The sequence below is a fragment of the Rutidosis leptorrhynchoides genome, chromosome 5 (assembly GCF_046630445.1).
Source record: "Rutidosis leptorrhynchoides isolate AG116_Rl617_1_P2 chromosome 5, CSIRO_AGI_Rlap_v1, whole genome shotgun sequence".
Classification (NCBI taxonomy): domain Eukaryota; kingdom Viridiplantae; phylum Streptophyta; class Magnoliopsida; order Asterales; family Asteraceae; genus Rutidosis; species Rutidosis leptorrhynchoides.
Genome location: NC_092337.1, coordinates 414,159,648 through 414,174,949, shown reverse-complemented (window position 1 = coordinate 414,174,949; position 15,302 = coordinate 414,159,648). Strand labels below are relative to the sequence as shown.

Below are 15,302 nucleotides of genomic sequence, written 5' to 3'. Positions count from 1 at the left end.
ATATAAACATGGAAAAGTTCGGGTCACTACAGTCGAAATCCGTACTTTCACTGGTCATTAAACTTAATGACTTTAGCATTTATACTCACTTATACTTAGACCATCTTTAACCCTTCGAGGCGTGTTAGCGTATTGCTGGGTGTGGTGGGATGCTTGATGGGCGTGCTGGTAAATTGCTAGATAATGGGTGGTGTGCTGAGTGGCGTGTTGATGTGTATGGGTGGGGTATTTTAATTTATTTTTAATTTTTCTTTAATTTTTCTTATTTTTCTTTATTTTTTTAATTAGTTATATTATTATTTTGTAAATTATAAAAACAAATAAATTTAATAAATCACACGATATAAAATTAATAATACGATTACAATAATTTAAAAATTCTAAAAAATAAAAGATTACATAAAAATTCATTAAAAAGCATTACTATAATTAAATAGTCCTTAAATTGTGCGGCGGAAATTTGGTGGAAGATTGCATATATGCTCGGTTAAGTCGGCACGAAGTGCATTATGCACATCTTTCTCGCGTATTTCCTTTTCTCGTGTTGCTTGAGAACTATTTCCATTCCTAACAAAAGCAGGTTGGTTTTCTGGCTCTATTAAATACTTATAGTCGAGTGAAGTTATAGCATAACCGTTATCCTCTTGGATCATATTGTGCAATATATAAAATGCGGGACATTTTTTTTTGGCTTTCCAAGCTCGTCCAGGCACACGTAATATATTTAATATACCTTGAAGAACACCGAATGTGTGCTCGACATCCTTTCGTGCACTTTCTTGAAACCGTGTAAACTTTGCAGCTTGGTTGTCAGTTGGGGATGAATATGTTTTAATAAGTGTAGCCCAATCCGGATAAATACCATTAGCGAGATAATAATCATGTGTGTAGTCATGACCATTTACTGTAAATGGTGAAGGTGGAGCAGTACCGTTCTTAATAAAATCAAACAATGGTGATCGGTTTAACACATTGATATCATTGTTGGAACTTGCAACACAAAAAAGGTGTGCCATATCCACATATCATACGAAGCTACAGCTTCGAGAATAAGAGTTGTTTTTTTGTGATGACCACTTGTGAATTGCCCTTGCCATGCAACAGGACAATTCTTTCATTCCCAATGCATGCAATCGATGCTCCCAAGCATCCCCCTAAAACCATGTTTTGGTTCGTGCGATGCGTATATTCGTTGAATATCGTGTGCAGTTGGTTTTCGTAAATACTTTTTTTATACAAATCAGTAACACACAAACAAAAGTTGTCTAAACAGTTTAATGATGTTTGCTCACTCATATGCAAATATTCGTCCCACATATCACCCCCTGTACCGTAGGCCAACTGGCGTAACGCAGATGTGCATTTTTGATAGATACTAAAACTTTGACGACCACAAGCGTCATATTTTTCTTTAAAAAATTCAAAGTGCGCGGGTAAAGGATAGCATTCAAATATACCTGTTATGATACGGATGAATAATTGCGGTTGCATTCAAAATCATCTTTTAAATTTAGTATTAGGAAACATAGGATTATCAGGAAAATAGTCCTTCCATAGACGTTATGTCGCACCTTCGCGATCCCTAGGAAGATACATTCGGGGTGCTTGTGGAGGTCTCTGACTTGAGCCTTCACCAGTTTCTTGGTCTAGCTCTTCGGCGCACAAACGCATAACATTTGATAATATTTCATTGTCCGAAGAATCATCGTCGATAATTCGTAAAAAGACATCCATTTGGAGTAATGTTATGTTTATAAATTAGAAGAGTATAGAGAAATGAAAGTTAAGTTTGAAAGTGTGTTTGTGTTGTATTTTATAGATTAAAAAGGTTTTATTTATTTATTTATATATTTATTTTATAACCGTTGCAAATATACCCGTTTGTATAATATATGTATTTGAATTCAAATGAAATGGGGCAATAACCAACCTACACGTCGACCAAACAGCTCTTGCACGCGGCATTTTACTCCGTGTAGCAATCCAGCACGCCGACCCATGTAGCCACCAACACGCCGCGTTAGCCACGTGTAGGTGGCGTGTTTCTGGCACTTCAGGGGTAACACGCGAACGTTAGAAAAGATGTTAAAACATATTATTAAACTGTTTCAATTAAATAAATCGGTGGTTACACAGGTTATATATATATATATATATATATATATATATATATATATATATATATATATATATATATATATATATATATATATATATATATATATATATATATATATATAATGATAATGATAATGATACAAATAATGATAAAAATTAAAAACAAAAAGAAAAGGTAGATGTTTGTTTGACATTAAATGAGTGGTCGCAGTAGTCGTTGGTTGTACACTTGTAGTTGCGGTTATTTTACTTCTCTAGTTAATGGCGATTTTGTTCTCACAAACCCTAATTTCAATTCCCATTTCTGTTTCTGTTTCTTCCCCATCATCAGAAATCACACCAAAATCATTCTAAACAAAGAATCATCACCAGGTAATTTCACTATGAGCTTCATATATCTATTTGCCATTTCTGTTATACAGTTGTTGTAATCTGATGATTATTATTATGCAATTGTATTTAAAAGCTTGAGTTTGATAGTACTATATGTTACTATCATCATAATTACTCAATTTTGGTTTCAAGCTAAAACTCACCTGATTTCTACTTCATCTAAGCATAACAATAATTAGAATTTTTCTAAGTTATTAACATGCTTAAATTATTTGTACATAACTATTAGTTATTATTTTGTGGTGGCGATTACTTGAATTTGATTGTACAATTGTTTTATACGTGTTTTTAATAGTGCTTAGAAAAAAAAAATTATTGTAGCAATGATTATGATTTCTATATTGTTATTGCTGCAGTTTGAAACATGCATATGGTAGTTATGTTAGTTATAAATTTTACTAAAAAGTTGTAACCAAATATCACAAATTCAATAATGTGCGGTGTTAGAAAACAGGGTTTGGTTTGATGATTATGAGTTGATTCTTAAATCGTGTAATCATTTTCTCAATTAAGTATTTCGACCCCACAAGCCTCGGGTATCAAGAAATCCTAATTGAGATACAAATGTGTATGAGAGAATGAGTATATTTCTATTATGTTCTTATGAAAGAAAATTCTAATTCCCATATATATAGGAAGTGAAAAGGTGCAATTAAATGACACAACCTTTCAATGAAAAAATATAACATATCAACGAAAAGATGCAACTTTTCGTTCACGGCTTTTGAAAGTTAGCTATAATTTAACTAGTTTAATGCCGCAATTTCCATAACATTATCGAGTTATCTCGAACGAGCGTGCACTCCGCACTCTCCAAACTCGCCATTGAGTCTAATTCGATAATCATTTGCTTTCCAGTAAATCCCGATTATCTAGAATGATTGTTGATAACACTAAAATACCAACGTGTGGTACCAAAAACGTTCTAACTCATCAAAAGGAGTGAAAGTTCAATTTATGTTAAACTCTGGAGTTAAAGTTCATATTTCCTTTTTCTTTGCTAGATGAAGGTACCATTTTACCAAATTCAGAATCTTTGTTTGTTTGTTTTTTTTTTTTTTTTTTTTTTTTTTTTTTTTTAATTTATTAGTTTGCTAAAAAGTTGCAACCAAAGATCACAAATTCAATTAGGTGGGGTACCATATTATCGGATTCATAATCTTTGGTTACCTTTCTTGACAATTTCTCTTACTAATTTACTACTTATTGTTACTCCGTCCTAAAATATATGTCCGTTTTTCTATTCTAATTTTTCTTCAAAGTTTTGTAACATAAAGACAAATCTTTGTGAATAGGTGCAGTGAGTTATTGAAACTTACTAATGGCTGATGATACAACCATCCTGAGTTACTGGTTGAACTGGCGGTTCTTCCTCTGTGCATTATGGATGGTCTTTGCTATTATAGTAATAACCACCTTGATAATCAAATACGAAGTTTTTTATAAAAAGACGAGTCGGAAAAAAGAAAACGAGCTTGTTGCAGAACCTATAGGGATTTTGTACGAGGATGAAACTTGGCGGACGTCTTTGAAAGCAGTTCATCCTGCTTGGCTGCTTGTTTACAGATTATTTGCATTTGGTTTGATGTTAGCAATTCTTATTGTTAATTTAGTCGGTGCAGGGGCCGACGTATTTTTCTATTACACTCAGTAAGCTCCTTCGGTCGCTAAATGTTTCATACCCTGCTAGAATCATGAACAATAATAGTATATAATATGTCTGTATTTCGACTTTATTAACATCATCTCTTTTGTGATGTTTCTTATGATTAACAGGTGGACATTTACTTTGGTCACTTTCTATTTTGCGGTATGAAAAAATGTTGCTAATCATATCCACATGTTTTTAAGCATAAATTTCATATTGGTGGTGAACATGTTTCATTTCTGTAAAAAAAGGCTAAAAAGCTGATAAGTTCGATTATTTTTGTTTTATTTGCAGCTTGCTTCTTCATTCTCAATTTATGGGTGTTACCAATATTGGAATGAACTTAGTAATGTTAATATCAATAATGCAATTTTAGACCCCGAACGAGGGACCTACGTGGCTCCCGCAACCGAAGAGGGCTCGAACTCCCACAGTGTGCCCATTAACCCAAGCAATCATGGAGAAACTCATGTTAGGAAGACTGCTGGGATATTGGGCTATTTTTTTCAAATAGTCTTTCAGGCAAGCTTTTTTATTAATATAGATTTCTATTGATATTAGTTTTTTTTTATTCCACCGAGTTTTGTTATACTTATAATTAATCGTCGGTTTCTCTCCTAATGAACAGGTTTGCTCTGGCGCTGTAGGTCTCACTGATAGTGTGTTTTGGTTCATAATTTATCCGTTTCTTACTCCTCCCGAGTACAATTTAAATTTCGTAAGCTTTTCTCGTCGTCTTTATTTTCTGTTGGCTTATACATCGAATCTCTCTTTGAAATTATTTTGAGGGGTACTTTTGTTGTTTGCATTCTAGATGGATGTTAGCATGCATTCAGTCAATGCCATTCTACTCCTTGTTGATCTTATTCTTAATCGCTTGGTAAGTTGCACACTACCTAGCGTCTTCTGTCTCAACATCTGCTTTTTTTTTTTTTTTTTGGTGTGTGTGTGGCATGTCCTGTTTAAACCTCTTGACTCTTTTTTTTTAATTTATCAGCGGTTCCCTTTCTTTCGTTTGGCTTATTTTGGTCTATGGACATTGATATATGTCATTTTCCAGTGGGTCGTCCATGCGTGTGTATTCATGTGGTAAGCTGATATTATTATTTAATAAACAATGATCTCCGTACCTCATACAAATACATCCCCGTATCATTTATTTTGTCCTATATTATTATTTACATGGTTCTTGATATTGCAGGTGGCCATATTCCTTCCTCGATTTATCATCTCCATATGCTCCCATTTGGTATGTTACTATGTGAATTTGGATTTGAATGTGAGCAGTCAGCTTACCATATAACCATAATGACATACTATATCTGTCGCAAAGTAAATAAATAAATATGTTCATGAATCGGTAAACAAAACATAAGTACCCATACACACACACCCCTAATATGACCCATTTATAGCTAATCAGATATGTCAATATTGCTTCCACTAGGCACTGTGTAAATCTGAAGTTGTACAATCTTGAACCAAGTTATCTCTAATGCATTATTCCCTCACTGCGATACACGTTTCTGTACAATCTTGAACTAAGTTTAGCAAGCATTTTATAAAACATAGTTATCCATCCATATGTACATAAATTCATGTAGCTGTTATTTGTGTTCCTTTGGACATATATTAAGTGCTTAATCTAATGGGATTAGTGATTATTTGCAGGTATTTAGGAGTGGGATTAATTCATCTCCCTGCATACGGCATCTTTGCACTCATAGTTAGGGGCAAGCAACTTCTACTGTCAAGATACTCTGAGACACATGGAGCATGATGTAGCAGAAACTCATCTATTTTTACTAATAAAACTAAGGTATTAGCTTCAAGATTCTAATTAGATTCTGCTATCTTCGATAACTCTAACTGTATACCGATTTAGTGACTTGTACATGATAAAAAAAAAAAAAAAAAAAAAAAAGTTTAAAGAGGGATACGTTCAAGCATTTATATTTTCGTGCATTTAAGGGTATGCAAACAACAAAACTGAGAAAAGGCACATGTCGTATCCAGTTTGGTTGTAGTTTATAAGAATCTGATTCTTGATTTGTTCTGTGTTGCTCATTTGCTACATTTGCTTTTCTTCTTGTTATTGCAGGAGTTTGGCATTATGGAAAAGATGCAGACTGATTTATATATATAATGTAAATAAAAATATATTTGAGTTATATAATTGTATTTCCAGTATATGTTTAAATCAGAAAAACTCTTAGAAATTTATTGTGCATGTTATATATGTAAACACCTCTATTTGTAAGTAATTCTATTTCATGTTGTATGTTTGTATCATGAAAAACATTGAAGCTCATTTCAAATGAGACATTTAAGTAATTCTATGTTTGTGTTGTTCTCGGGCTTCTCGAGAATTTCACATCGTTTCCAGTGGCGGATCCAGGATTTTAAGTCACCGGGGGCAAAAAAAAGTCAACAAAAGCTTAATTTTTTTTTTTCCCACCAAATGTAACAAAAAACGGCACGAAATATACTAAAAACTAGATTTTTCCTCTACGTAAACGCATATTATTAAAACGCTCCATTACATCTTCATCTTTAACTTCGACTAGAGCTTCTCTTTCGACCGCACAAATTACACAAGCATTGAGAAACTCCTCTCCAATACGGTTGCGTAGGTTCGACTTTATAATTTTCATTGATGAAAAACATCGCTCAACTGTTGCGGTCGCAACGGGTAACACCAATGCTAGCTTTAATAACCGGTAAAGCAACGGATAAGTTCTATTCTTCCTTGTTTCCACCATCACTCTAGCAAGGTCGGCAATACCATTCAAGTCCTTAAATTTTGGATCATTTAGGACACTTTGATGGTATATTTCAAGTTCATTCTCAAATTCAATCATATCCGTACTATTAAAATCTTTTGGATAAAACTCACACAACCTTATTAGTTTTGACAAATCAAACATCGAGAATGAATCGCGTGGATTCAACGCCCACATACAAGAAAGTAACTCGGTACTAGCTTCACTAAAACGATCACCAAACTCTTGAATTTGCATATCCAAAACGGTGTTAAAACACTCTATCTCATAATAATGTTGATTGGTGATTTTCTCCCTTTGACAAAACGTCTACCATTTGTAGTAGGAAATGAACAACCTTTCGGTTGATAAGGTCCTCTAAGCCAATATTGTCTTCTTATCTCGTCTCTTTGATTGGCATCATATTCTAAAATTCTTGGTCTATCAACCGGATCCGATGGAAGATTCTCCATATCAACAACATTAATAGGAGTCGAAGGAGATGGTTTCATTCTTTTATAATAAGCCTCCATATCATTAACAATTAACAATCTGTTAACAAATTAACTATCTATTAACAAATTAACAATTACAATCAAATTACTTAATTACATAAACACAATTTTCACTATGGCAGTAGGTAGTAGCACTAACAATTACAACAGTCAAATAAAGACAGTAGCACTAACAAGTAGCAACATAATTAACAAATTAACAATTACAATTATAAATTTACAATCTATAAAAAGTGTACAGAGGACAGCGAATTTTGTGATAGCAGCAAAAATAATTACCTTAATTTTGTAATAGTGTACAGAGGAGAAAAAGGGTTGAGCGATTTTTGCAGATGGGCAGTTAATTTTGTGACTCAGATGTTTTTTTTTTCCTTCTTCTTCGTCGTCCGTATACAGAGATGAGAGATGAGAGATGAGATAAGGGTAAGGGTTTCAACTATCGGGAGGGATAGGGAAAATGGGAAATAAGAAGTGGGCTTGATTTTTTTATTGTTTAATTGGCTCCAATTCTTTATTAAATAGATCAAGATTTTGGATTTGGGGCAAAAACAAAATTTATTGAATCATGACTTTTGAGTTTGGGGCAAATGTCTTTTGGGTTTGGGGCAAATGGCTTTTAAGTTTGAGGCAAAATAAAAAAATCCAAATTTTTACACTAAAATTTCGAAATCCACCGGGGGCGGGCGCCCCACCCCCTTACACTATGAATCCGCCTCTGATCGTTTCTCTTGGTTTGGGCCTTGGGGTGACTACTTCCGGACTTAGGGATGGCAATGGATACCCGATCCAGTGGATATTCTTCCGATCCACCCGATTATTCGTGGATATGGACGATCTAAATGGATATGGATGTGGATGTGGATGTGGATGAAAAAATTTTATCCATGAATGAACTCGCTTTTACCCGAAATAACTAAATATATAAATTTATCACTCAAATTAGTATCATTTATGTAGTGATATTTTATTAATTATAGACAAAATTACGCGCGTCGTCCCTGAACTTGTTTCCAGCCTTCTCATGTCATCCTGATTCTTTTTTTTTTGCTTGCGTCATCCCTGTTCTTGTAAAATATAACATAGGTCGTCCTTCTGTATACATTCCGTCCAATATCTCCGTTAAAGTCAATCATGTGCGAATCATGTGAGGGTATTTCAGTCTTTTAGTAACTTGAGGGATGACGCGCGTAATTTTGTCTAATAATAATAATTTGAGGGACGACGCACGTAATTTTATTTAATAATAATAATAATTATAATAATAATAATAATAATAATAATTGTTATTATCTAATTATTATTATTATTATTATTATTATTATTATAATAATTGTTTTTCGACACGCAATTTCGACGCGCGATTTCGACGCGAGTTTTACAGGTGTGTTTTTCGACACGCGATTTCGACGCGCGTTTTCGACACGCGATTTTCAGGCGTGTTTTTCGACGCGCGATTTCGACGCGAGTTTTAGAGGTGTGTTTTTCGACACGCGATTTCGACGCGCGTTTTCGACACGCGATTTTCAGGCGTGTTTTTCGACGCGCGATTTCGACGCGAGTTTTAGAGCTGTGTTTTTCGACACGCGATTTCGACGCGCGTTTTCGACACGCGATTTTCAGGCGTGTTTTTCGACGCGCGATTTCGACGCGAGTTTTAGAGGTGTGTTTTTCGACACGCGATTTCGACGCGCGTTTTCGACACGCGATTTTCAGGCGTGTTTTTCGACGCGCGATTTCGACGCGAGTTTTAGAGCTGTGTTTTTCGACACGCGATTTCGACGCGCGTTTTCGACACGCGATTTTCAGGCGTGTTTTTCGACGCGCGATTTCGACGCGAGTTTTAGAGCTGTGTTTTTCGACACGCGATTTCGACGCGCGTTTTCGACACGCGATTTTCAGGCGTGTTTTTCGACGCGCGATTTCGACGCGAGTTTTAGAGCTGTGTTTTTCGACACGCGATTTCGACGCGCGTTTTCGACACGCGATTTTCAGGCGTGTTTTTCGACGCGCGATTTCGACGCGAGTTTTAGAGGTGTGTTTTTCGACACGCGATTTCGACGCGCGTTTTCGACACGCGATTTTCAGGCGTGTTTTTCGACGCGCGATTTCGACGCGAGTTTTAGAGCTGTGTTTTTCGACACGCGATTTCGACGCGCGTTTTCGAGGCGTGTTTTTCTACACGCGATTTCGACGTGCGTTTTCTACACTCTGAAAAACACGCCTCGAAAACGCGCGTCGAAATCGCGTGTCGAAAAACACAGCTCTAAAACTCGCGTCGAAATCGCGCGTCGAAAAACACGCCTGAAAATCGCGTGTCGAAAACGCGCGTCGAAATCGCGTGTCGAAAAACACAGCTCTAAAACTCGCGTCGAAATCGCGCGTCGAAAAACACGCCTGAAAATCGCGTGTCGAAAACGCGCGTCGAAATCGCGTGTCGAAAAACACACCTCTAAAACTCGCGTCGAAATCGCGCGTCGAAAAACACGCCTGAAAATCGCGTGTCGAAAACGCGCGTCGAAATCGCGTGTCGAAAAACACAGCTCTAAAACTCGCGTCGAAATCGCGCGTCGAAAAACACGCCTGAAAATCGCGTGTCGAAAACGCGCGTCGAAATCGCGTGTCGAAAAACACACCTCTAAAACTCGCGTCGAAATCGCGCGTCGAAAAACACGCCTGAAAATCGCGTGTCGAAAACGCGCGTCGAAATCGCGTGTCGAAAAACACACCTCTAAAACTCGCGTCGAAATCGCGCGTCGAAATTGCGTGTCGAAAAACAATTATTATAATAATAATAATAATAATAATAATAATAATATAATAACAATTATTATTATTATTATTATTATTATAATTATTATTATTAAATAAAATTACGTGCGTCGTCCCTCAAATTATTATTATTAGACAAAATTACGCGCGTCATCCCTCAAGTTACTAAAAGACTGAAATACCCTCACATGATTCGCACATGATTGACTTTAACGGAGATATTGGACGGAATGTATACAGAAGGACGACCTATGTTATATTTTACAAGAACAGGGATGACGCAAGCAAAAAAAAAAGAATCAGGATGACATGAGAAGGCTGGAAACAAGTTCAGGGACGACGCGCGTAATTTTGTCTTAATTATATTCATATTCATCTTTCTTTATATTTTCTCTAAAAATATAACTTGCTTCTAACAATTTGTTTTGTTTAAATAATCAAATGTATTTATCGTACTTTGGTGGTTCAAACGTGATTCCATGTAACTAAAAGTAAGCAACTTACATGTCGATATCTTTACACGTTTAATAGGTTATCTATTGAATATTTGTTATATAGATTAGTAAAATGTGACTTTCGATCGCATAAACTATTAAAAATATTACTTTTGATCGTATATAGTGAACCACCGCTTATAATTGTTAAAAATAAAATAAATTTAAACGGATATGGATAATTATCCATTAACCCGCTTCACCCGACGGATATGGATATGGATGGATGAAAAGTAAAAAAAAATAAATGGATATGGATATGGATACGGCCTCACCCGATCCATATCCGATCCATTGCCATCCCTACGTTCCGGTGTGTTTGTTGACCTGTTTTACATGAAGACTCAAAAATTTAATGGTTTCAATAGGATTGATTAAATGGTTGTGTTTTGTTTCAAAAAATTTGTGTTTTGTTTGTTCAATTACCATGCGTTCAGTTTGTGGATCATTGGATCATTCAAGCATGCTTAGTAAAGTCTCCATCAATTGTATTTGTAACTTATGCAACCTTCTAACCATTTTTTCCACACAACAAAGAATTTTATATCAACATTGTTTCTGAGTGGTTACGGTGTAGCATTAGCTTTTCAGATTGTGGAGGAATTGATATCGAAAAGGTATGTATTAGATTCGCATTTCGTTTCTTGATACAATTTCAGTGTGCAACTGCTGATCCTGATTGTTAAAGGAGGGCACTTGTTAGTGGTGGAATTGCAAACTTTACTGATGTTGCAGCCACTTTCAATGGCATCATTCGTGCAATGATGGAGAAGGTGATTTGTTTACTCATTACCAATGATCCAAAATCTCCCCTTTTTTAAACCGAAACTCAGTTTTGGTTGTTGATGTTATGTAGGTATCTAAGTTGAAAGCTGCAAACATGCACATTTATGTGCGACGACCAGGTCCAAATTACCAAAGAGGGCTTCAAAGAATGTGTGCACTAGGAGATGAATTTGATATTCCTATTGAGGTATACGATACTAGATTTCTCTTTGCATTGTACTTTTTTGGGTGAGTTTTTGAATCATTAATTAGTCAAGTAACTGTAACTTTTGTTGCAGGTATATGGTCCTGAGGCCAGAATGACCGGAATATGCAAACAAGCAATTCAGTGAATCACGGTTGCAGCTTAGATAAGGTGGCACATTATTGAACTCTTTCCGTGTATATTTTTTTATAGTGTGTTTTTTTATACATACCGAGTATTAAATAAATGAATCAGGTTTTCTTTGTTTAGACTACTCGCTGAGTGGAGTATTTTTTTTCAATCAGATGTATACGGTCTAACCAAGTTATCGCGTGACCGTTTCTTCATTCATAGTTTGATACTACCTGGTATTTTGTTTTATGTGGGTTCAATGTATCATGATGCATTTGCAGATATGAAATTGTTCTTTTGATTTGTAGGTAGTAAAGTAAAAGTTTGTGGGTAGATTATAACAATATTTTCTTTATAATCGGAAAATATAAATATAATATTATTGAATTAGTTAAACATTATACCCCCAACCTTAATATAGTTTGGTCTATTAGAAATATCTAAACTGAATATTCTTTCTTAAATGTTTTATATTTCCTTGAAGTACTATTTAGAAGTACTCCATTAAATGGTAAAATTCAAAATAGGACTGCAAGCTACTCTGTAGTTGATGAAGGTGAATGTGTGAATTGATTCTCTAGATTGGCCCTACAAGCCCAGCCATCATAGTAATAGCCCATCAATATGGGCCTTGTCAGGTTATCAATCACCATCTTTGACTAGAAATGCTGCTAATTTATAATTTCGAACTTATTAGTTTTATTATGGTAAACTTTTCTAAAAGAATAAAATCAAATAAAAAAGTGATAATATAATTTAAGATGAATAGTCATTTTTTTAAAGCTAAAACTAGAAACTTATATATAATAAAGCTTTTTCATCAAAAGTAGAAGTGCCCTTCAAAAAAAACAAGATTAGAAACCAACTCAAAACTGCCGTACATTCAGAAAGCAAAACAAAGCAAACCTACCACAAAAAAAAACGAGCAAACTGTTGGAGCTATTTGGATATTGGATCGAAGGTTTTCGTGAATCGTTGACGTTGGGATAGAATTAGTCGAACCGGATCGTTTTGGATCGGATTAGAACGATGCCCTAGAGTCTTGATTTGATTTGGTGGGTTTTTGGGATTGCTATGATTAGAGGAAAACAACCAGGAAACCAAAATGAGTGATTAACCCTAAATTGTGAAGATCAACTTGTGGTTGATCCGAACTCTGGCCTTTATGCACCAACACAAACTAAACTAACTATAGGTGACTCGGGACCAGTGGCGAATCTAGGATTGGTAGTCACTGTTGTCACCGGTTAAAATCCCCCAAAAAAATTCTATAAAGATGAATTATTTCAATGGGGTTACTCAAAAAAATTTACACTATCCACTAATATTACTAGTCAAAAACCCAAAAAAAAAAAAAAAAAAAAATCACTATATCGCGTATTTGTGTCCCGTGCAACCACTCGGCACACTCTACATCCTCCCCTGCTCGGGACACATACAATACTTACAGAGACCAAGCAATCGGACAAATACAGACACAAAGCAACAACATAAAGTAAGGAAACAAATTAAAACCAATAACCTAAGAAACAAAAGCAGGGGGCACGAACCGGAAACCACAATCGAGCAATGGAGTCAACCACCGGCTTCAACATTTTCTTGCTTCTTTTATCCGGTTTGAGGAATTTACTTTCGACTTGCGCATAAGAAACTACATTTTTCCGTTCTTGACTTAGAATAACAAGACAAATTTGATGAATCAATAGCAACCTTGGAGGAACCCGAAACATGCTCATCAAAAGAGGCTCGAATAGACCCTAATCCAACTCGTAAATCATCAACAACTACATCTTTATCTAACGATCCGAATACAATTTGCTCGTCCTCGTAGTAAGGTAAAAATAAACCATCACACTCGGGCTTCTTCTTCTTAGCTTTAAAGTAGACTTTATTTATTATACATTTTAAGTAGAGTTGTAACTTGTAATTGTGAATCCATGTTAACTTTAACAATACTTTCACTCACATGTAAATCTCATTATTAGCATATATATAATGAGGAAAAGAATTGAACATGATCATATGATTACTCCATATGATTGCCCGATAAAGTTGTGCACATTTGAGAAAAATAATCCTCTTCCTCATGATTCAAACATGAAAAAATTTATCCGTTTACAAGTAATTGTAATGTACGTTTAAATAAAACGTGGATATGGTGTAGTGAATGACTTAGTGTTGTTGACACAACTCGATTATATCAATGAGCTTAAAGATATTTAATACTCCGTATTATATAAATGTACGTTTACAATTGACTGGTTATCAAAATTTTGCATTTTTCATACCATTCGCAAATTCCTTCCTTCTATGTACCGAATGTGGTAGTTTCACATTCTTCTTTTAACGGGTTATAGTCACATTACTTTCATTCACAAACCTTCGTTCATTCACAAAGCTCCTAACGACTAGGATCCTTGTGCTTTTCTTTAGAAGTTCAGAAATAACATTGTGTTTTAAACTACTCGGATAAAGAAAAATGTTTTATTTGATTACATTCGTAGTGTTTCATTCTTTTAGATAGATATAGGTAAGTGTTGGAGTGCGAAAATCGAGTAAAATAAGTCGAATATTGGTGTAGCTGATGATTTTCCCGTATAGGGAGAAAGTTTCTCGCATATGGAGGTGGCTCCCATATAGGGAGAATTAGGTAGAGTTGGTCATAACTACTTACCGTATAGTGAGAAAGTCTCTTGTATCGGGAGAATGATATGGGCTGAAATTGAATTTTTACTAGGACTCCTCGTTGTATCGCAATTCAAACTCGTTTTAGGCTATAAATACCCGCATATGTAACATGTAATTTGTACCTACGAATTTTATTAATAAAAAAACTCTTTCGTTGGTCGTGTATTTAAGTAATCACTTATAACCACGTTATATATATATATATATATATATATATATATATATATATATATATATATATATATATATATATATATATATATATATATATATATATTTTACGTTTTTACATTCGTTTTTCGTGTTCATCAAGTTTAATCCGTTTATTGTCAGTGGTTTTGATAACTTGAGGTTATCAAGTCTCGTAACGGCTCACATGTTTATTCCTAAAAGTAAGTTTAATGCTTGCTATAATTTTTAGCTCATTAAATCGTTGTAATTGTTTTGGGATTTCCCTCTTAATTTATTTATGAGAAATGTTAAATGTGTTTCTTAAAACAACGTTTAAGCTTACTTTTTTTAATTTAACAACTCTGTTGAATTAATTATAAAGTATAAGTATTACTTTCTAAACTTCCATATTTAACTTTGATATTAGTAAGCATTTTCCTTTATTGTTATATATTGTTTTATGTATTTGCCGCTAAAAAAAGCATATACATATTTTCGTAAGTATAAACACTATTATCTATATCTATAGATTCATTTAGAAAAGGGAAGAAGACAAAAAAAAAATGACACTGTTCATTTATCCTAAAATTATAATTAAATTCACTTTGAGGCCTAAAGTCCCACCCACCAAATTTGACCTTC

The 15,302-nt window shown here is 34.6% G+C and overlaps 3 protein-coding genes and 1 pseudogene across 3 annotated transcripts; 2 read left to right on the top strand and 2 right to left on the bottom strand.

The window, feature by feature from the left end:
• Positions 1 to 440: 440 nt before the first annotated feature.
• LOC139849947 (uncharacterized) lies at positions 441 to 1,016 on the bottom strand. Its single transcript, XM_071839556.1, has one exon. The coding sequence runs from the start codon at positions 1,014 to 1,016 to the stop codon at positions 441 to 443; it is 576 nt and encodes a 191-aa protein (XP_071695657.1).
• A 1,320-nt stretch (positions 1,017 to 2,336) lies between these two features.
• On the top strand, positions 2,337 to 6,470 carry LOC139848112 (uncharacterized). Its single transcript, XM_071837843.1, has 10 exons — positions 2,337 to 2,490; positions 3,807 to 4,161; positions 4,288 to 4,321; positions 4,454 to 4,681; positions 4,788 to 4,877; positions 4,974 to 5,039; positions 5,157 to 5,248; positions 5,361 to 5,408; positions 5,831 to 5,978; positions 6,261 to 6,470. The coding sequence occupies exons 2-9, from the start codon at positions 3,833 to 3,835 to the stop codon at positions 5,937 to 5,939; spliced, it is 996 nt and encodes a 331-aa protein (XP_071693944.1). The 5' UTR covers positions 2,337 to 2,490; positions 3,807 to 3,832; the 3' UTR covers positions 5,940 to 5,978; positions 6,261 to 6,470.
• A 184-nt stretch (positions 6,471 to 6,654) lies between these two features.
• LOC139849946 (uncharacterized) lies at positions 6,655 to 7,454 on the bottom strand. Its single transcript, XM_071839555.1, has 2 exons — positions 7,280 to 7,454; positions 6,655 to 7,166 (listed from the first exon to the last, which is right to left on the bottom strand). Exons 1-2 carry the CDS (start codon positions 7,452 to 7,454, stop codon positions 6,655 to 6,657), a joined length of 687 nt encoding a protein of 228 aa, XP_071695656.1.
• A 97-nt stretch (positions 7,455 to 7,551) lies between these two features.
• LOC139849945 (ATP-citrate synthase alpha chain protein 2-like) lies at positions 7,552 to 11,835 on the top strand (annotated as a pseudogene).
• The last annotated feature ends 3,467 nt before the right edge of the window (positions 11,836 to 15,302 follow it).